Consider the following 22444-nt stretch of genomic DNA (forward strand, 5'->3'; position numbering starts at 1 on the left):
AATCATCTCAATTTCTGTAATATGTCTTCCATTCTATAAAATAAGACCAGGAAAACTAGAATACACCCATAAATACCATACGAAAATACAGTGCAAAGTCGCTGTTTTAACCCCTTCAGGGTTCAAGGCCCAAATCTGAAGTGGTGCCCCCAGTGTCCAAGAATTTAAAAAAAAAAAAATTTGGTATTTTTTCTTATGAAATGGTAGAGAATCTTTTTGTGAAGGTAATAAAACAAAAAGTACGAAATTTGATGGAAAATTGATGAAATTATGCTCTCGCAAATTTTGATGTGTCAGCGATATATACGAATCGGCGATTTTGCCAACTTTGACTCCCATTTTAGGCCAATTACATTATTCCAGTCAACCAAATTCTTAGCTATTTCACTAGTATTACTTCGATTGAGCACAAGAAATCGCCAAGTCAACTGTTTCAACTACAAATTAAAGTGATCGGAAATTGTTAATTTGGCCAATTTAACACAAAGTTCAAAATATTCCAATTTCAAAATAGGGTCCAGAATAAACAATGTAGATATTCCTGGAACTAAACTAACATTTCCTCTGTTCATTAGTTACGTTTTGAGGCTTTACAAATAAATTCCATTCTGATTTTTTATTCACATAATGAATTTTTATTCACACCAAAAAATAGAAGATTTACTGTTATGCAATACTGTAATAATTGTATAAATATCATCACCATATTTGTGAATGCATATTAGACTCACTAGCTGGCGCGTATTAGATGTGTGAGGCCGTTTGTTTACTCTTGAATATTGGCAAAAATTTAACATTTCTGCTACTTTGAGCTCAGTTTCAAGCCATTTCCAGTGCTAAAACCAATCAAAATCATTTCTATTTCTGTAATATGTCTTCCATTCTATCAAATGAGACCAAGAAATCGCAAATACAACTATAAAAAACATACGAAAAAACACTGCAGTCGCTGTTTTAATCAAAAAATCATGATTTCAGTTTTTTTCTTTCATTATACACAGTGTGCTGCAGGATCTGTTTTATGTGGTGCACACATACCACATAGATGTATTCTCTCATATCTAGGCCCAAATGTACCACTCACAGTTTATCAGAGCGAGCTAAGCTCATGACGTAGATCTACGGTTTGGACCCTGAACGTAAAGCCGTAGATCTACGGGACGGACCCTGAAAGGGTTAAATGAAAAACACGGTCAAAGTTTTTTTTTTCTCATTATGCGCTGTGTGCTGCAGGATATTTTTTATACTGCGCACACTGACCACATAGACCCATTCTTTCATATGTAGGCCTACCAGCTTTCTCTTGCTAGATTTGAGGGCGCTAAAATTTATGTGTACTAGTACGTCAAAAACCCTGGCGCGTAAGCTGTACTAGTACGGCCGAAACCCCAAAAGGGTTAAATATGTTAAACAACCATGGTGACATCACACATCCCTGTCTAAAGCCTACTTTTATTGGAAAATACTCTCCCTCTCTCTTACATACCCTAACCGGAATCTCACTATCCTCATAAAGACTCAACTGCTTTCAGTAACTTACCACTTACTCCATACAGTTGCAACATCTTCCACATTGCTTCCCTATCCACCCTATCATATGCCTTTTTCTAGATCTATAAATGTAGCAAAAACTTTCTTACCTTTATCTAAATATTGTTTACTTTAGTCTCTCTACTCATCTGTATATACAAGAGGGCCCCATTTTTTGGCAGTTAGGTTCCTGACACCTGCTGATAAGCAAAAATTGCCTTTGAGTGGAACACTGCAGTTTTTTCACTATTAAATACATATAAAATGCCTGATAACATGTTTACACTATCATATATTAAGTGCTCAATACAGCTAGGCCTAAAAAAAGATACAAAATTAAAATGAATATACTACATACAGTGCATACAATATTTACCTTGAGATACAGTACTGGATACCCTTCCAACTCAGCTGTTGTGTGTAAACAGTGTTAAAAGCACCTAACATAATCAACAATGGTTCATTTGAAAACTGCTGAAATAGCAGGACACCAAAAAAGTGCTATGCCAAAACATGAGGCCCTCCTATATATGGTACAGGATCATTCTTGGTGTCTGCAGTTTGACACACTAAGAGTTACCAAAGGATACAAGTAAAAGTTTTGTCATGCTTTCTACAGATTTATTGCCATCTCTCTTCTATGGTGTATACATTCTAGAAATAGGCAAAAAATAGCACCACATTTTATTGATCTATTAAGGATGAGAGTGGATTAAAATATGACAGCACATTCAGGTGTTGAATACTGTACATCAACCAATAAAACTTATTTGGATACATTGTAAGCAATTGTTCGACAGAGTACAAAAAAATTTTCAATGATGGTAATTTTTTCTCCAAAATAGTATCTTTTATTTTTTTACATTTTGCTCTAATCTGCAGTCTCTGTATTTTTTTCCATTTTGCTCTAATCTGCAGTCTCAGAGGCAATGTGCTCGATATCAGAATGCCCACCTTCTTTCCCTGGCCATTATTCTTATGCCTGAGGTACTTCGATAAAGAAAAGATAGGACTACTCCAAAGAAGAGATATAACCCTTTTGGACTTAATATGAATGAAAAGGTAAGAGAGGAAGATGTGTTGCAGGGGGTAAATAATGAAGCATATGAACATGGAGGTCATCAGATGATTTAGCTGCTGTTGGTTGACATCTGGAGAGCACTGCTGTAATTTAACAGTGTGAAGGGAATGGAAAGATCTGAGATGTAAAATCTAGTGGGAAGGACTTTCACTTATGTTTGGACTGAAGAAAGAAGGGGAATAAATGTAGCCCCTTGAGAAACACAAATGAGGTACAGCAACACTTAATTACTTCGGCAATGTCTAAAGGGCTTGCATTTTTGCTAGCAACTGCAAAAACAGGTTTTTGCCAACCTGCACACATATAGGTAGTTGGAAAAAAGCAGCCACAAATTTTTCTTGGTCTGCAGTTTCTTGAGGCAATTGGTAATGCTGTTGTCTCCTGAAACCACCACCTACCCTACCTGGTGTTCCTGGTGCTCCAGTTTTAGCTGAGCTTAGCAAAATAGCCTGTTTAGATAAAGAATACCAATGGAGCAGCTCTAACTAATAATAGCAGATGGCAAACTGGAATTAACAACAGGAGCTGTACTTTCAGTTGCCACCCCTTGAAATGCAAGTAACCTTCAGTAGTACTGTACCTCTGCCATCAGAAAGCCTATCATAAGGGTGTCCAATGTCCTATTGGTTGGTCATCTTGTATGCCTCAAGATGGTCCTTCAGGTGGAGACACACAACTATCACAACACTTAAGAAGGAAATGCCAAATTAAAGTTTCCCTACTGACAGACTTAGTGCCTATCTCAGGAGGACTGTGGAACCAGGATCAGACATTTTTTTTGTTCTTCCTTTGTCAAGGAGTGGAATTTTGTACATGGTAACATCCCTATTTATGAAGCCAAAACAGGAAGGAAGGACAGGGAGCATTCAGATTTGTTTCCAGGAAGCCAAGGGCAGATCTATTACTTTAGATCAAGAATCTTTCATTTTGTCAAGGAACCCCCTTTAGAGGCTAAATCTTCATAATCCTTGTACATTTTGAAATCCATCAAATGCACAATGCATACAGCCCAATCCCCAATATATACCTGGGGAGGTATTAACCCTTTCAGGGTCCGTCCTGTAGATCTACGGCTTTACGTTCAGGGTCCAAACCGTAGATCTATGCCAAAATTCTAGCTCCGTCAAATTTAGTGCGAGAAGACTGGTAGGCCTACATCTGAGAGAATGGGTCTGGGTGGTCAGTGTGCACACCATAGAAAAAATCTGGACACCTGCATGGCATTGTGGGAATGCCGGCAAAGTAGCTTTGTTCATTGTGCCTGGCGGCAAGGAAGCTCTCACTCCCCACACGCTTTCCAGGCGAATTCTGACTCTCCTCTTCACAACTTACAGTTCTAAGACTGATGGAAGTGGAGCTGAAGACGAATTCTATGGTTTTGAACCATATGGTACCTTTGAGCCATATGGTACAATGGTAACATATAGCACAATGGTTCCATATCATACAATGGTATCATATGGTACAATGGTATCATGGTACAATGGTACCATATGGTACAATGTACCATATAGTACATTGTACCATATGGTGCATTATACCATATGGTACAGGGTACAGGGACCCTGTACCATATGGTATAATGGAAATAAGTCTGTCTGACTTTTTTGGGTTATCCTAGGTTCTCCAAAAATATGCTGCTAAGTATATTTTATGTAACTTTATTTGTGTATAACTAAATAAACTTACTTATGATGCCACATGCACTTGAGTAAGTTTATTCAGGTGTACAGAAATACAATTACATAGATTATCATACATAGCAGCATATGTATAAAATCCTAGGATAACCCTGTCTCATAAACATGCTAGATAACAGGGATATCTTGCTACTCCTACTTACACTTTGGTCACACTTCACAGACACGCACATGCATATATATATACATACATCTAGGTTTTTCTCCTTTTTCTAAATAGCTCTTGTGCTTCTTTATTTCTTCTATTGTCCATGGGGAAGTGGAAAAGAATCTTTCCTCCGTAAGCCATGCGTGTCGTATGAGGCGACTAAAATGCCGGGAGCAATGGGCTAGTAACCCCTTCTCCTGTAGACATTTACTAAAAAAGAGAAGAAGAAAAACTTTATAAAACTGGGATGCTTGAATGTGCGTGGATGTAGTGCGGATGACAAGAAACAGATGATTGCTGATGTTATGAATGAAAAGAAGTTGGATGTCCTGGCCCTAAGCTAAACAAAGCTGAAGGGGATAGGGGAGTTTCGGTGGGGGGAAATAAATGGGATTAAATCTGGAGTATCTGAGAGAGTTAGAGCAAAGGAAGGGGTAGCAGTAATGTTGAAGGATCAGTTATGGAAGGAGAAAAGAGAATATGAATGTGTAAATTCAAGAATTATGTGGATTAACCCTTTGACTGTTTCCGACGTATAAATACATCTTACGAGCCAATGTTTCTGACGTATTTATACGCACAAATTCTAGCGGCTTCAAATCAAGCGCCAAAGGCCTGGTAGGCCTACACAGGAGAGAATGGGTCTCAGTGGTCGGTGTGCACCCTGTGAAAAAAATCTGGGACCCAGCGGTGCATTGTGGGAACGCCATGTTGTCAGTCCATTTTCACCATGCCTCTCGGTAAGAAGTTCCTCACTCCTCGGCGGATTGGAGGTCTTTTATTCCCAAGTGATAGCTCTAACAGCGATGAAAATGTCAGTGACAGTGAATTCCAGGGTTTTGAAGTGAGTGTTACCGAAAAAAGTGCCCAGGATAACGTAAATAGTGACGAAAACCCAGATGACCCACAACCTTCGACCTCTGGTGCTGTGCCGGCTTGTTCACGTTCACGTTCGCCTGTACCAGGACGAAAGAGGAAACTATTTGGTCGTGTACAACACCCAGATGATAGCAGTGATAGTGATTTCAAGGTCATTGAAAGCAGTTCTAGTGACAGTGAGAGTGAATATTCCCCAGTGAAGCGCCAGTATGTACGACGTAGCATGCGGTCTGGTAGTGTTTCATATGTTGTTCCAAGGGGAAGGAGAAACTCTGGGAGCACATCCCGTGGCCCTACACCACGACCTGATAGTGAAGATGACGATATTGTAACGATGGGTATGAATGGTGACAGTGAGGGAGGAGGCAGTGGTGGTGATAGTGAGGGTGGCACGGCCCATGTGGCACCATCACCGGGCCACGCTACTACCCACGCGGCTGACTCAGCAGAACAACCAGCCTCACCCTACCCCACACTCCCACAACCTGCACCACCACAACCTGCACAACCACAACCACTATACAATATCCAGACCCCACCAGCAGACCGCATCTGGGATTGGCAGGACGGTGACGAGTTTGTTCCCAGACCCCATGACTTTGATGAAACACAAAGTGGAATAAAGCCATCTTGTCCACTTGGGAACAATGCCAGTGAACTGGACTGCTTTGAGTTATTCTTCGATGAACCCCTGATGGACATCATTGTCAGGGAAACAAACACATACTCTGATTACACCATGGCAAATACAATTCTCTCACCAAAATCACGGCTACACAAGTGGAAGGAGACAACTGTGGCAGAGATGTACCTGTTTTTTGCCACAATAATGCTTATGCCACATGTGTATAAGCACACTGTCACCACATACTGGACAACAGATCGCCTGATTTCAACTCCAGGTTTTAGTGACATTATAGGTGTCAATCGTTTCCTGATACTGTTACGTATGTTACACTTTTCAGACAAAACCAGGCCTGACAGAAGCGACAGGTTATATAAGATAAGAAATGTGTTTATGTACCTGAAACAAAAGTGCTGCATGTATTTTTATCCCTTCAGGAAGCTTGTTATTGATGAGTCCTTGATTTTATTCAAAGGAAGACTCTCATTCAAGCAATATATACCAAGCAAGAGGAAACGCTTTGGTATAAAGCTATTTGTACTGTGTGATTGCAGAAGTGGTCTTGTTTTAGATATTATTGTGTACACTGGCAGTAATACTTTGAGAGATACCATGAAGTTATTGGGTATCTCTGGTGATGTGGTTCGAACAATGATGGAACCATATCTTGGTAAGGGGCATATGTTATTTACTGATAACTGGTACACAAGCCCCTTACTCAGTGATTTCTTGCGAGTGAACTTGACAGACGTGTGTGGCACAGTGCGTGGTAATCGCAAACACATGCCAAAGTTCGACGCTGGCACTCGCAGAGGTGAGGTGCAAGCCTTTGCTGCCAATGACATCATGGCATTTCGGTGGCATGACAAACGTGATGTCACATTGTTGACATCAGTTCACAGAAACGAAATGGTACCCAGTGGCAGGGATAACAGAGAGACCAATGAACCCATTCTAAAGCCTGCAGCTGTCATGGACTACAACCTCAATATGCGCTTAGTGGACAAATGTGACATGCAGATTGGGTTTGCAGACTGTGTACGCAAGAGTTATAAGTGGTATATCAAACTTTTTTTCCATCTTGTTGATATCTCTATGCTAAATGCTTATAACATATACAAGTTGAAGACCAACAAAACACCAAAATATGGTGAATTTAGCCTGTCAGTAATCAGACAAATAATTGCAAAGTACCAAGGAGCAACTCCTGCAATAGACCAGCGCCCACAGATGTCATCTCGTATGAGGCCTGGTGATCACTACCCCATACAACTGCCTCCTACTACTGCCAAGAAAAATGCTCAGAAGAGGTGTTATGTATGTATGCATACCACAAAACGCCCACAAACATGCAGAGACACTCGTTTTATGTGTGAGGAGTGTGAAGTGCCCCTCTGCATATACCCATGTTTCAAAGAGTTTCACAAGCTGCAGCAGTTCTAGGAACGTGGTTAGTGACTGTACATATGTATATATATTATGGAACAATAGTAATAAACATTGTTTTGTATTGTTTGTTTGTGTAAACAAAGTGCATAAACAAACTAATAGTGATAAAGTTTGTTCTGTTATTGTGTTGTAAATAATGAGTGTATATTTGAACAATGCACCTTACATTGGTCTCACAGGCCACATAAGTTACCTGGAAAAGAAAAATATTGAAAAATGCAAGAAACCTTTGAATTAAAGTAAATAAAAGAATACCGGGTGGGCGGCAGTCGCCACTGTTGCCGTACGCACGTCAATTTCTGCAAATTTTGTGGCTCTATATCTCGGTAAGTACTGATGGCAAAAATTTTTTTTTAGGCTTAAAACACTAGTAAAAATATTCCTAACATTTTCATAAGAAAAAATAATTTTTTTTTTCGAATATTTGGCGACATAGAATGACAGTTTCAGAGAGGGGCCTGAAACAGTCAAAGGGTTAAAGTAAAGGTTGGATGCGAGAAGTGGGTCATAATAAGCGTGTATGCACCTGGAGAAGAGAGGAATGCAGAGGAGAGAGAGAGATTTTGGGAGATGTTAAGTGAATGTATAGGAGCCTTTGAACCAAGTGAGAGAGTAATTGTGGTAGGGGACCTGAATGCTAAAGTAGGAGAAACTTTTAGAGAGGGTGTGGTAGGTAAGTTTGGGGTGCCAGGTGTAAATGATAATGGGAGCCCTTTGATTGAACTTTGTATAGAAAGGGGTTTAGTTATAGGTAATACATATTTTAAGAAAAAGAGGACAAATAAGTATACAAGATATGATGTAGGGCGAAATGACAGTAGTTTGTTGGATTATGTATTGGTAGATAAAAGACTGTTGAGTAGACTTCAGGATGTACATGTTTATAGAGGGGCCACAGATATATCAGATCACTTTCTAGTTGTAGCTACACTGAGAGTAAAAGGTAGATGGGATACAAGGAGAATAGAAGCATCAGGGAAGAGAGAGGTGAAGGTTTATAAACTAAAAGAGGAGGCAGTTAGGGTAAGATATAAACAGCTATTGGAGGATAGATGGGCTAATGAGAGCATAGGCAATGGGGTCGAAGAGGTATGGGGTAGGTTTAAAAATGTAGTGTTAGAGTGTTCAGCAGAAGTTTGTGGTTACAGGAAACTGGGTGCGGGAGGGAAGAGGAGCGATTGGTGAAATGATGATGTAAAGAGAGTAGTAAGGACGAAAAAGTTAGCATATGAGAAGTTTTTACAAAGTAGAAGTGATGCAAGGAGGGAAGAGTATATGGAGAAAAAGAGAGAGGTTAAGAGAGTGGTGAAGCAATGTAAAAAGAGAGCAAATGAGAGAGTGGGTGAGATGTTATCAACAAATTTTGTTGAAAATAAGAAAAAGTTTTGGAGTGAGATTAATAAGTTAAGAAAGCCTAGAGAACAAATGGATTTGTCAGTTAAAAATAGGAGAGGAGAGTTATTAAATGGAGGTATTGGGAAGATGGAGGGAATATTTTGAGGAATTGTTAAATGTTGTTGAAGACAGGGAAGCTGTGATTTCGTGTATAGGGCAAGGAGGAATAACATCTTGTAGGAGTGAGGAAGAGCCAGTTGTGAGTGTGGGGGAAGTTTGTGAGGCAGTAGGTAAAATGAAAGGGGGTAAGGCAGCCGGGATTGATGGGATAAAGATAGAAATGTTAAAAGCAGGTGGGGATATAGTTTTGGAGTGGTTGGTGCAATTATTTAATAAATGTATGGAAGAGGGTAAGGTACCTAGGGATTGGCAGAGAGCATGCATAGTTCCTTTGTATAAAGGCAAAGGGGATAAAAGAGAGTGCAAAAATTATAGGGGGATAAGTCTGCTGAGTATACCTGGTAAAGTGTATGGTAGAGTTATTATTGAAAGAATTAAGAGTAAGATGGAGAATAGGATAGCAGATGAACAAGGAGGCTTTAGGAAAGGTAGGGGGTGTGTGGACCAGGTGTTTACAGTGAAACATATAAGTGAACAGTATTTAGATAAGGCTAAAGAGGTCTTTGTGGCATTTATAGATTTGGAAAAGGCGTATGACAGGGTGGATAGGGGGGCAATGTGGCAGATGTTGCAAGTGTATGGTGTAGGAGGTAGGTTACTGAAAGCAGTGAAGAGCTTTTACGAGGATAGTGAGGCTCAAGTTAGAGTATGCAGGAAAGAGGGAAATTATTTCCCAGTAAAAGTAGGCCTTAGACAAGGATGTGTGATGTCACCGTGGTTGTTTAATATATTTATAGATGGGGTTGTAAGAGAAGTAAATGCGAGGGTCTTGGCAAGAGGCGTGGAGTTAAAAGATAAAGAATCACACTCAAAGTGGGAGTTGTCGCAGCTGCTCTTTGCTGATGACACTGTGCTCTTGGGAGATTCTGAAGAGAAGTTGCAGAGATTGGTGGATGAATTTGGTAGGGTGTGCAAAAGAAGAAAATTAAAGATGAATACAGGAATGAGTAAGGTTATGAGGATAACAAAAAGATTGAATATCAGATTGGAGGGAGAGAGTATGGAGGAGGTGAATGTATTCAGATATTTGGGAGTGGACGTGTCAGCGGATGGGTCTATGAAAGATGAGGTGAATCATAGAATTGATGAGGGGAAAAGAGTGAGTGGTGCACTTAGGAGTCTGTGGAGACAAAGAACTTTGTCCTTGGAGGCAAAGAGGGGAATGTATGAGAGTATAGTTTTACCAACGCTCTTATATGGGTGTGAAGCATGGGTGATGAATGTTGCAGCGAGGAGAAGGCTGGAGGCAGTGGAGATGTCATGTCTTAGAGCAATGTGTGGTGTGAATATAATGCAGAGAATTCATAGTCTGGAAGTTAGGAGGAGGTGCGGGATTACCAAAACTGTTGTCCAGAGGGCTGAGGAAGGGTTGCTGAGGTGGTTCGGACATGTAGAGAGAATGGAGCGAAACAGAATGACTTCAAGAGTGTATCAGTCTGTAGTGGAAGGAAGGCGGGGTAGGGGTCGGCCTAGGAAAGGTTGGAGAGAGGGGGTAAAGGAGGTTTTGTGTGCGAGGGGCTTGGACTTCCAGCAGGCATGCGTGAGTGTGTTTGATAGGAGTGAATGGAGACAAATGGTTTTTAATACTTGATGTGCTGTTGGAGTGTGAGCAAAGTAACATTTATGAAGGGGTTCAGGGAAACCGGCAGGCCGGACTTGAGTCCTAAAGATGGGAAGTGCAGTGCCTGCACTCTGAAGGAGGGGTGTTAATGTTGCAGTTTAAAAACTGTAGTGTAAAGCACCCTTCTGGCAAGACAGTGATGGAGTGAATGATGGTGAAAGTTTTTCTTTTTCGGGCCACCCTGCCTTGGTGGGAATCGGCCAGTGTGATAATAAAAAAAAAAAAATAATTTACATCAAAAATGGTGGCTCGTAAGACGTATATATACAACCAAAACAATCAAAGGGTTAATGCCCAGTATGGCTGTTATTAGCTGTGCAACAGGACACTGTCTGTACCCGTCAAACTTAGACATTTCATATTAACTGTGTCAAAAAAACAATTACTGACCTATCGTTTTCTTTTTAACCCTTTGACTGTCGAAGGGCCAAATCCTGAAGTTGCCTTCTGGTGTCGCAAAATTTTCGAAAAAAAAAAAAATTATTTTTTCTTATGAAATGATAGAGAATCTTTTCCCGATTGTAAAGACACCAAAAAAACGAAATTTGATGGAAAACTGACGGAATTACGCTCTCGCGAAGTTAGCGACTTCGGCGATATTTAAAGATCGGCAATTTCGCCCACTTTGAGCCCTATTTTCGGCTAATTCCGTTATTCCAGTCAACCAAACTCATAACTATTTCTTCAGAACTCTATTTTTTCTATCGATTGAGTACAAGAAACTGCCCATTTACCGATTTCAACTACCCAATAACATGGTCAGAAATTTGCAATTTGGCCAATTTCACGAAAATTAAAAAATACGACAATTTCAAAATAAGGTCCAGAATGAACAATGCAGACATTCCTGGCTCTAAAATAACATTTTCTTTGTTCATCAGTCATGTCTCCAGGTCCCTGTGATATTACTCTTGCTTTTTATTTTGAAATTTTATTCAAACAAAAAATAGAAGATTTACTGTTATGCAGACTACTGCAATACTGTAATAATTGTAAAAATTACATCAACCCATTCATGACTGCGTATTAGAATGGCTATTTGGACATTTATTGGACAATGACATCATTTGTTTACTTTTGAACATTGGCAAAAATCAAACATTTCCTGTACTTTGTGCTCCATTTCCAGGTTCTTTTTATAGTAAAATTAATCAAAATCACCTCCATTTCTATAATATAGTTTCCATTCTATCAAATGAGACCAAGAAAACGAGAATACAACCACAAATACTATACGAAAATAGACCACAAAGTCGGCATTTTAATTAAAAAAAACGGTCGGAGTTTTTTTTTTCTCATTATGCACTGCGTGCTCCAGGATTTTTTTTATGTGGTGCACACTGACCACACAGACTCATTCTCTCACATGTGGGCCTACTAGCTTTCTCCTGCCTGATTTGAAGCCGCTAGAATTTATGAGTATATATACGTCAAACACGGTACCTCGCAAACGTATATATACGGCCGCGACAGTCAAAGGGTTAATGAAGACATACTTGAGACTGACCTTCCCACATGTTTAGGTATGAAGTAAATAATGTTTATGTACCTTCAGTTAACTATTTGTACCATAGGCAGTTCCATGGGTTATTGTTCCCACAACCCAGTGTCAAACTGTGCCTGTATGTACTTTTATTAACTCGTTCAGGGTCCAGAGGCCAAATTTCAGAGTGTGCATCAGTGTCCAAGAATTTTCAAAAAATAATTTTCTTATTTTTTCTTATGAAATGGTAAAGAATCTTTTTCTGAAGGTAATAAAACAAAAAGTACGAAATTTGATGGAAAATTTATGAAATTATGCTCTCGCGAATTTTGATGTGTCAGCGATATTTACGCACTGGCGATTTTGCCGACTTTGACTCCTATTTTAGGCCAATTACATTATTCCAGTTGACCAAATTCTTAGCTATTTCACTAGTATTACTTCTATTCTATCGATTGAGCACAAGAAATTGCCAAGTCAACTGTTTCAACTACAAAATAGTGATCGAATAATGGTAATTTGGCCAATTTAATGCAAAGTTCAAAATATTCCAATTTCAAAATAGGGTCCAGAATAAACAATGCAAGCATTCCTGGCACATTTCCTCTGTTCATTATTTATGTTTTCAGGTTTTACAAATGAATTCCATTTTGATTTTTTATTCACATAATGAATTTTTATTCAAACAAAAAAATAGAAGATTTACTGTTATGCAATATTGTAATAATTGTATAAATAATATCACCACATTTGTGAACGTATATTAGACCCACCAGCTGGCGTGTATTAGACGTGTGAGGTCACTTGTCTACTCTTGAACATCGGCAAAAATTTAACATTTCTGCTACTTTGAGCTCAGTTTCAAGCCATTTCCAGTACTAAAACCAATCAAAATCATGTCTATTTCTGTAATATATCTTCCATTCTATCAAATGAGACCAAGAAATCGCAAATACAAGTATAAAAAACATACAAAAAAACACTGCAAATTCGCTGTTTTAATAAAAAATTATGGTCTCGTTTTTTTTTCTCATTATGCACTGTGCTGCATTATTTTTTTTATGCGGTGCACACATACCACATAGATGTATTCTCTCATATCTAGGCCCAAATTTACCACTCACAGCTTATCAGAGTGAGCTGAGCTCATGGCGTAGATCTACAGTTTGGACCCTCAACGTAGAGCTGTAGATCTACGGCACGGACCCTGAAAGGGTTAACCTAAATCTTAGAATTATGTAGTGATGATGGAATTTCCATAATATCTGGCTGAATATCATTAATCTTTTTATGTCTGTTGATGTCACACAGACTCCGAAGAAGACATGAGCATCCTTTTGTGGGCAAGGTAATAAGGTAAGATTGTAGAAGGGAATTTGGATAGTCACTTTAGTAAAGAAGGTAAATTCCTGCTAAATGGCAAGTGTGAATGAGGCAGTAATAGAATGGAGGAGGAGAAAGATGATAGAATTAAAGAACAATAGAATGAAGATACAATGGAGGAGAGGATATACAAGAGCAGGATAGAATATGGAAGAAATTTGAAGATAAAATCAAGGAGGATAATATTACTGTGAACAACAGGAAAAATATTTAAAGTGGTAAGGTCTTTAACTTCCAGAAGGCAAGAGCAAGCATGTTTGATTGGAAATACAATAAGAAAGTTTTAAAATTTCACATGCTATTGTAGCGTGAGCGAGGTAACACCTGCAAAGAAATTCTGGTAAACCAGTTAGTTAAATTTGAATTCTGGAGGTGGAAACTACAGTGCCTGCACTTTGAAGGATGAATAGGAATGTTTCAGTACAGAGGGTTATTTGAAATGTGATGAGTAAGTGCTGGTGAATATGTTTCCTCCTTTGTGCCACTCTACCTTGGTGGGAAGTTGCTAAGGTTGCCAAAAAAAAAAAAGTAACGAAGAACAATTGACAGAAAATAGTGAACAGACACTGACTCCAAGTTTTCAATTTTCCTTGTCTAGCACACATTTCTAAATTTACAGAAGCCTAATAGCAAAAATATTAGTTTTTTTAACACAATGGCCAGTTTTCGTCAAGACAGCAATCCAGAGAAGCAAACACATTTAATCTAGAATTTATATATAAAAAATTTAATGTTAAGAAAAGAATGTGAAGGTTATTACTTTTCTTGATAGACAAGATTACCAGAAAGTCTCCAACTTGGATATGGAGTACATGTCCCCTAAACCTCTAACCTGGATCTGGGGTGTCTCTTAAATCTTTACTCCAGATCTGGGGTATGTGCTCCCTAGACCTCCACTCTGATTCTGCTGAATCAATGAGTAATTTTATCTTTGGCTCAGCTTTTCTTTCATAGAGTCAAGATTATGCTCAATAGCTTTATGTATAAACTCAATGTGTGGTTGTTCTGCTTCACTTGCAATGTGGCTCTGGGCACAGGTTTTCAGGGCTGTTTGTAGTAGATTTGCTAGTTGGTGAGACTGTAAAAATATAAAATTATTTAAATTTACACATTTTTGTAAAATCAAGAATATATAATGTTTAGTACTGTGCATGTATATGGTGCAACAACATATGCATCAGGCATCAAATAACTACCAAGAATGGAACAGCAGACAATGAGTTGAAAATTAGCACTTACGATGGTGGAAATCTGTATGCTATATTACTTATATCTAAATAAACAGAATTTATATTATGTTGTAACTAAACAATTTGTATAAGTTGAAATTATTACTATAAGTAACTAACCTATCAATCTGAGGACCTGCTATTAGATCATATATAACAGCTAATACAGTGGACCCCCGCTTAACGATCACCTCCAAATGCGACCAATTATGTAAGTGTATTTATGTAAGTGCGTTTGTACGTGTATGTTTGGGGGTCTGAAATGGACTAATCTACTTCACAATATTCCTTATGGGAAAAAATTCGGTCAGTACTGGCACCTGAACATACTACTGGAATGAAAAAAGTTCGTTAACCGGGGGTCCACTGTACTATAGCATTATTTTATAAAACGGTACAAGAAACTACTAATAAATACTATAAATATAAAATTCAAAGCATAACCAAGGATGATTAGTAAACTCAATTTAACCCTTTGACTGTTTCCGACGTATAAATACGTCTTACGAGCCAATGTTTCTGACGTATTTATACGCATAAATTCAAGCAGCTTCAAATCAAGCAGGAGAAAGCTGGTAGGCCCACATGTGAGAGAATGGGTCTCCATGGTCAGTGTGCACCATATAAAAAAAATCGGGGAGCGAGTGGTGCATTGTGGGAATGCCATTTCAGTTGTCCTTTTTCAGCATGTCTAGCGGTAAGAAATATGTGATTCCCCAGCAAATCTGGGACTCTTCTCTTCCCAAGTGATGCTCTAACACAGATGGAAGTGTAAGTGAAGATCAATTTCATGATTTGGAGGAGTTTGAGACCAAAAGCAATGGAGGAGGAGGAGGGGGAGGAGGGGGAGGAGGGGAGGAAGAGGAGGAGGAGGAGGAGGAGGAGGAGGAGGGAAGGAAGAGGAGGAGGAGGAGGAGGAGGAGGAGGAGGAGGAGAAGAGGAGGAGGAGGAGGAGGAGGAGGAGGAGGAGGAGGAGGAAGAAGATGTAATAATATTGTTCCCTTGAAGCAAGAAAAAAAAAAGTCCACCCCATGACAGTGACAAGATAAGGGGAGATAACATCTGATAAGAGCTGACTTTGATGAGCGTAAAGGAGGGTAATATTACATGACCATCTCCCTCCCTTTGTTTTTGCTGGTACACAAACATTTCTGTCTGTCTATTTGTCTGTCTGTCAAGCTCCCTATCTGTCCATCTAGCTCTCTGTCTCAGAGAGAGCCACAAGACTGTGTCATCACGTTTACTCACATCTTCAAGCAGAGTATAGCACTTTGTCTGGATTTCTTGGGTTATCCTAGGTAATTTACACTATGTATACTTGTATTTATGTGTACCTGTGAGACAGAGATAGGCAGACAGATAGAAAGAGAGACAGATTGAAAGATATAGAATGAGGGAGAAAGATAATTAGATAGAATGGAGGAGGGGAAGCAGCATCCGACCCCATTGTTTTGACAGGCGGTAGGGGGAGTGACTAATGAGACAATATGTCACTTTGACAGCTGCCGACTTCTGACTCAAAACAATTATAAGCCACACACTCGCACACAAGACAAGGAGGAGGAGAAGGAGGAGGAGGAGGAGGAGGAGGAGAAGGAGAAGGAGGAGAAGGAGGAGAAGGAGGAGAAGGAGGAGGAGGAGGAGGAGGAGAAGGAGAAGGAGGAGAAGGAGGAGAAGGAGGAGGAGAAGGAGAAGGAGAAGAAGGAGAAGAAGGAGAAGGAGAAGAAGAAGGAGGAGGAGGAGGAGGAGGAGGAGGAGGAGGAGGAGGAGGAGGAGGATTGTTTGTTTGTTTGTTTGTTTTTGTAAACAAGTTTTGTAAACAATATATTGATAATTATGTTTGTGTGCTTATTGTGTTGTATACAACGAGTGTATATATGTACATTGCACCTTACTTTGGTCTCATAGGCCACATAAGTTATGTGAAAAAATAAAATAGTGAAAAAAACAAAAAACCTTCAATTACAAGTAAACTAAAGTTTACCTGGTGAGCGGCAGTCGCCGCTGTTGCCATACGCGGCTCATTTTCTGCAAACTTCACGGCTCTATATCTCGGTAAGTACTGATGGCAAAAATTTTTTTTTTGGACTAAAACACTCAGAAAAATAATCTTAACATTTTCATAAGAAAAAATAATTTTTTTTTTTGAATATTTGGCGACATAGAATGACAGTTTCAGAGAGGGGCCTGAAACAGTCAAAGGGTTAATGGACCAGTAGGGGTGGAGCAAATACCCAGTAGTGGTAATTATGGTGGACAGAGATGAAATTGTTGTGATGCAATCATAACAAAAATGAACAATTCTGTAACCATCGGACTCTGCTTATTGTTTCCAAATCAACTGACATGGTGGATTTTATCTTATACATCAAAGTCCACTAAATTGAGGATTTGCTGTACTAATCTTGAGCCATATGAACTCTGAAGCCACAAGGGAAGTTAAGTAACAGGTCTAGGTCTTTCACCCTCGTTTCAGTGCTTCATGAGAAACTTGCAATATGAGGAAATTGAAAAATGAGGTAGAAAAATCCAGGGATTAACCAGCAGCTATAGCTACAACTCATCAGTTGATCCCTAGAGTTTCCACCTCATTTTTCAATTTCCTCATACTGTAAGCTCCAAACAAAGCACTGGAGAGAGTGTGTGAAAGGCCTAGAGCTGCTACTTAGTCTTGTGGTATTGTTGATATTTACTGATTGCTTGACTGTGATTACAGTTGCATCATAAGAACTCTATAATCTGTAACTTTATTCACAGTGCATTTTCTCCAGTCCATCTCTCTTATAGTATCATTTCCACTGTACATACTAGCAGCTTAAGATGCAGCATCACAAAAATCAAGTACAGAAAAAAACCCAAAGAAATACATGCCTTAAATTAATGGCAAAACTTTTTCATTTAACAAAATGGATTTGTGGCTAAAGAAGAACACATATTATTGAGACTGAGACTAGTGAAAGTTAGAGATTGAATTGTCTGGTACAACAAATTCATTGATAAAGAATGCTTGTAATAGCAATACACATTTTTAACTCAAACTTTAGGCTTAAAACAATGCTGCAGCATGAGTGTGAAAAAAAATCTGAGGTAAAACTAATAGAACTGGACAATCTGAGAAACAAGCATGTGAAGTTACAGAATCAAAATGAAATAGAAAATGCAGAGTGTATAAATCTGTGGTTTTTAAGATTGAGGAGACTGATGTGACATCCATAGGCATACACCTATTTTGTGGGGACAGAGAGCAAGGCTTTCTCCTCAAGTTACACAACAACATGGATGAGTCAGTGTACATCCTACCTCATTAAGCAAAGCTTAAAAAAATCCTCTGCTTAGACCAAGATCATCAATGGCATAAATGTCATTAAGAGTGAGGATGAATCAGAAAGAAAAACCAGAAGTCATACACCTTCAATTGCAACCCATGGATTTGCAGACTGAACTCCAGCAGTACCTCAGTCATAAAATGGTAAAACATTTGAGGTCCACCACTCTACAGCCTTCATCCAGTACATGGAAGAATATTGTTAGAAGAAAGGTAGAAATTTTCAAGATGAAACATGACTGGAGTAAGTACAGTGGAACCTTGGTTTTCATCATTAATTCGTTCCAGAAAGTCTGAAGAAAACCGAATTTGGCGAAAACTGAAGCAATATTTCTCATAAGAAATAATGTAAATCCAATTAATCCGTTCCAGACACCCAAAAGTATTAACAAAAAATACATATTTTAGAGAATAACTATAGTTTTACATACAGAAAACAATGAGAAATATATATAAAGGACTAATGAAATGGATAAATGAACATTTAACATCACTTTTACCTTTATTGAAGACTTGCTGGCCAAAGGAAGACGGCGAGGAGGGGAGAGGGAGGAGAGGTTATCTCTACCACCATCACTACCACAATCACTACCACCCTCTACCACCCTCTACCACCATCACTACCACCCTCTACCGACGAGAAATAAAGCCAGACTGACTCAGAACACGTGGGATGCTTTGTGTGGGGGTGGGCGGACACGTTTGGTACGACAGACAACTGTCAACTCGACGAAAACTGAGGTGATTAACGAAAATTGGGACAAAATTTTGACTAAAAAAGTTGTCGAAAACTAAATTTGACAAAAACCAGGGCAAACAAAAACTGAGGTTCCACTGTACTATATCAGCCAGGTTCTGAATGCTATGTAGGCCTATAGGTTACATGCACCAACTGTCTGGTTTATCAGGCAGTCAACAGAGAAGTCTAACCTCAGGCTGGGATGTGACAGTAAAGTTTTCACAATTGGTCACAGGTCAGGTAGCATCACTGGGGTGACCCCTACCCTATACAATATACAGTGGACCCCCGGTTTACGATAATATTTCATTCCAGAAGTATGTTCAGGTGCCAGTACTGACCGAATTTGTTCCCATAAGGAATATTGTGAATTAAATTAATCCATTTCAGACCCCCAAACATACACATACAAACGCACTTACATAAATACACTTACATAATTGGTCGCATTGGGAGCTGATCGTAAAGCGGGGGTCCACTGTATTGGTATTCAGGAAAACAAGGCTATCAATTTGTGACATATATGCACATATAACATCATGTGTGATGTCTGCTGTCTCCTTGGCGTGGTGAAGAGGCTCTTGGTTTGAGGAATTAGACCTATCGGTCTTCTTCCTCAGACCGAACCTAATTACCCCCCAATCTCCCCTCCCCTATCCCATCCTCCCCATCCTCCCCTTTTTCCTTTCCTCCTCCTCCTCCCCACTCCTCCCTTTTGCCCTTCCTCTTTTTGTCCTTTGGGATTTCTCCCACAGGCGCGCTAGTTCCTAGGTAGGAGAAAGGATACCGGGGTCCATCCCATTCCGTTGAGGTTCTTAGCGGTGGCGTAGTTTGCCGTGGAATCTGGATCGCCTGGGGATGTCCCGATCCCTCTCCGGTATCCCGGAGTAGCTTTGGGTGTCTTTCGGGCGACGAGTGTATCTCTGGAAGCCACCTTTCGGATTCCGGGGGTGGTGGCCGAAGGAGGTATGCTTTGTGGCGGATATCCGGCCGCCCTCTCTTTTGTCCACCGAGGTAGCTCGGCAGATGTGAGGTTGCTATCCCGGATTGTTAGTTTACTAGCATGATGGGTAGGGTATGGCACGGGTTCCATGCTGCATCTGCGCTACTTGCGGTGCTGAGGTCCTCTTGGGCGCGGAGGGAGATTTCTGGCCCTTTCATTCCTCCTAGGACCTATCCCTCCCCGGTCCCCCCTTTTTTTTTCTTTTTTTTTTATTTTTATTTTCTTTTCTTCTTTCTTTTTTTTCTTAAAAACAAAAAGAAAGAAGTAACCTAACCATGGCAGCCCTAGTCCATGAACCTGGTACCCCCGGGCCCCTTCTTGATACTGCACCCCGTTCTGACCCCGCCTCGTCTTTGGACCACTCTTCAGACATTCCTCATGCCTCTGTACCTATTGCCGGTGCTGTTTCCTCACCCGCTTCAGGTACTGAGGCCTCGACTGACTCCTTCGATTTATCGGACCTTCGCTCTCCTCTGACTATGCTTCCGGCCTCTCCCTCTACGGTGCGTCAATTTTCAAATCGCCGACCCGTTCCACATCGGACCAACTCTGGTCCCACGCCTAAACGTCAACAACAATTACCTGCTGATGATACTTCTCCACCTTCTCGTTCTTCTCAGAAACGATCGACACGTCCTTTACTACCTTTCCACGCTCAGTTTCAGACTGAACAGTGGACTAAATTCTTCACTTTACGACCAACTTCCTCTACTGCCTATCTTTCTGACCATAGTATTGGCAAGGCACTCCTACGCCATGTTGGTAAAGATATTTCTTTTCATGCTCTTAAGAGCGGTACGCGCATCATTACCGTACAGAATGCTACCCAGGCTCATGAGCTCTATCGTCTTTCCCATATCGATACAGTTCCTGTCACTCTTGAAAAACATCATTCCCTCAATTCATGTAGTGGTACCGTCATTCTGCCCCATACCATAGTTCAACAAAATTTCCAGACATGTGGCACCGACATTCTAGAACAGCTGGAACTCCAAGATCTCTCAATCCTCAAGGTAGACACTTACGTTCTTCCTGCCCGTGGGCGGAGACGATACCCTAGCAATGTGGCTCGTTTAACTTTTGACAGCCGAGAACTCCCATCCTCAGTTTATATAGCAGGACATCGGTTACAAGTTCGAAAGGTGATCCCTACACCACAACAGTGTAGAAATTGCTGGCGATTTGGCCATCCAGCGAAATATTGCAGATCTATCGCCGAATGCCCAGTCTGTGGTGCCGATGACCATTCTAATACGTCTTGCAATCGATCTCCCTCTTGCCTTAACTGTCATGAGGCTCACCCTTCGTACTCTCGCCATTGTCAGGTCTATTTAAACGAGCGGGAAATCCGTTACCTCAAAGAGACAGAAGGTCTCCCTTATGCCATGGCAGTTTCTCATCTCCGCCTCCAAGGGAGACTCCCACGTGTTTCTTATTCCCGTGTTTCAAAACGTCCCCCCACTTCTAGTATCCCATCTTCTACACCCACCTCTGTGGTTACCTCTCCCATAACCACTCCTGTATCTAATCCTTTTGCTGTCCTCGGCTCAGACGTCCCTACTTCAACGCCTCAGTCTAATCTCGCTTCTTCGAGTTCACTCTCACAAGCCTCAGTATCGACGAGACCTCGTACGACACCTCCTCCCAATCGTCCCTCTACTTCTCAAAAGTCAAAAAAAGGTCCGGTAACACCTCCTACCCATCTTCCACCTCCTCATTTTACCCTCCCTGTCTCTGTCCCTAGTTCTTCCCCTCTCACTGGCTCAGTTACAAGTGCAGAGGTTCACCCTCCCCCTCGTAATGTACCTTCCTCCCCTGTTCCCTCCCAAGTTTCTTCCTCTTCTGCCACCTCCCAGGTTCCTGCCTCTTCTGTCCCCTGTCACGCTTCTCCAGTTCCCTCCACCCTTTCGCCCCCCCCCTACCTTGGTACAGTCCAATACAGTTCCAATCTTTACTCATCCTCCCCCTACCATTCCCAATATTGTCTCCCATACGACATCTCTGAATTCCGAAACACTTGAAGCAATCTCTGAATATATTGCAGAGACCAAACCATCAATGGACACTGATCCACCTTCCGCTCTTTCTCTCTCCTCTGCTCCATCTGCGCAACTCCTTTCTTCACAGCGCACCGTTCCTTCGCTGCTTGAACATTTTCCACTGCCTCCGCATGTGGACTTTTCTAACCCTTCTAGTCCGTAGGAACCCTTACCTGCGGATTTCAAGTATCTTTATCATTGCCAATCATGGCCTATTTACAGTGGAATATATGCGGCCTCAGGGGTAATCGGGGTGAGCTTTAGATGTTACTCTCCCAGTTTGCCCCTGTTGGTGTTTGCTTACAGGAACCAAAATTACACTCTGCTGTTATTTCTCACATCTCAGGCTATAATTTATTGTATTCTTCAGATCCTTTTCCTGATGGGACCTTTAATGAAAGTGCCCTTCTTCTCCGCACTGATATTCCGTACCATCAGCTATTTGTTCATACTTCGCTGCATTACACAGCAGCCCGTATCCACTTACATAGGTGGTATACGCTCTGTTCTTTATATCTCTCTCCTTCTCGGGCATTATCTATTCCGGATTTTGCCTTCCTTGTTTCGTCATTACCGCCACCGATTCTGTTACTTGGTGATTTTAATGCCCACCATTTCCTCTGGGGGGGGTCTCACTGTGATTCCCGTGGAATTCAGTTAGAGGCTTTTCTTGCCACCCACCCCCTCCATGTTTT

The 22444-nt window shown here is 40.6% G+C and overlaps 1 protein-coding gene across 1 annotated transcript in view; it reads right to left on the minus strand.

The window, feature by feature from the left end:
- Positions 1 to 12029: 12029 nt before the first annotated feature.
- LOC128686576 (cyclin-D1-binding protein 1 homolog) overlaps positions 12030 to 22444 on the minus strand; it is a gene marked incomplete at its 5' end in the record, with an annotated part of 41452 nt that continues 31037 nt past the window's right edge. The window contains 1 exon segment of the mRNA XM_070084292.1: positions 12030 to 14492. Within this exon segment, the coding sequence (XP_069940393.1) occupies positions 14340 to 14492 (153 nt within the window).

Source organism: Cherax quadricarinatus, chromosome 12 (genome assembly GCF_038502225.1).
Source record: "Cherax quadricarinatus isolate ZL_2023a chromosome 12, ASM3850222v1, whole genome shotgun sequence".
NCBI classification, from domain to species: Eukaryota; Metazoa; Arthropoda; class Malacostraca; order Decapoda; family Parastacidae; genus Cherax; species Cherax quadricarinatus.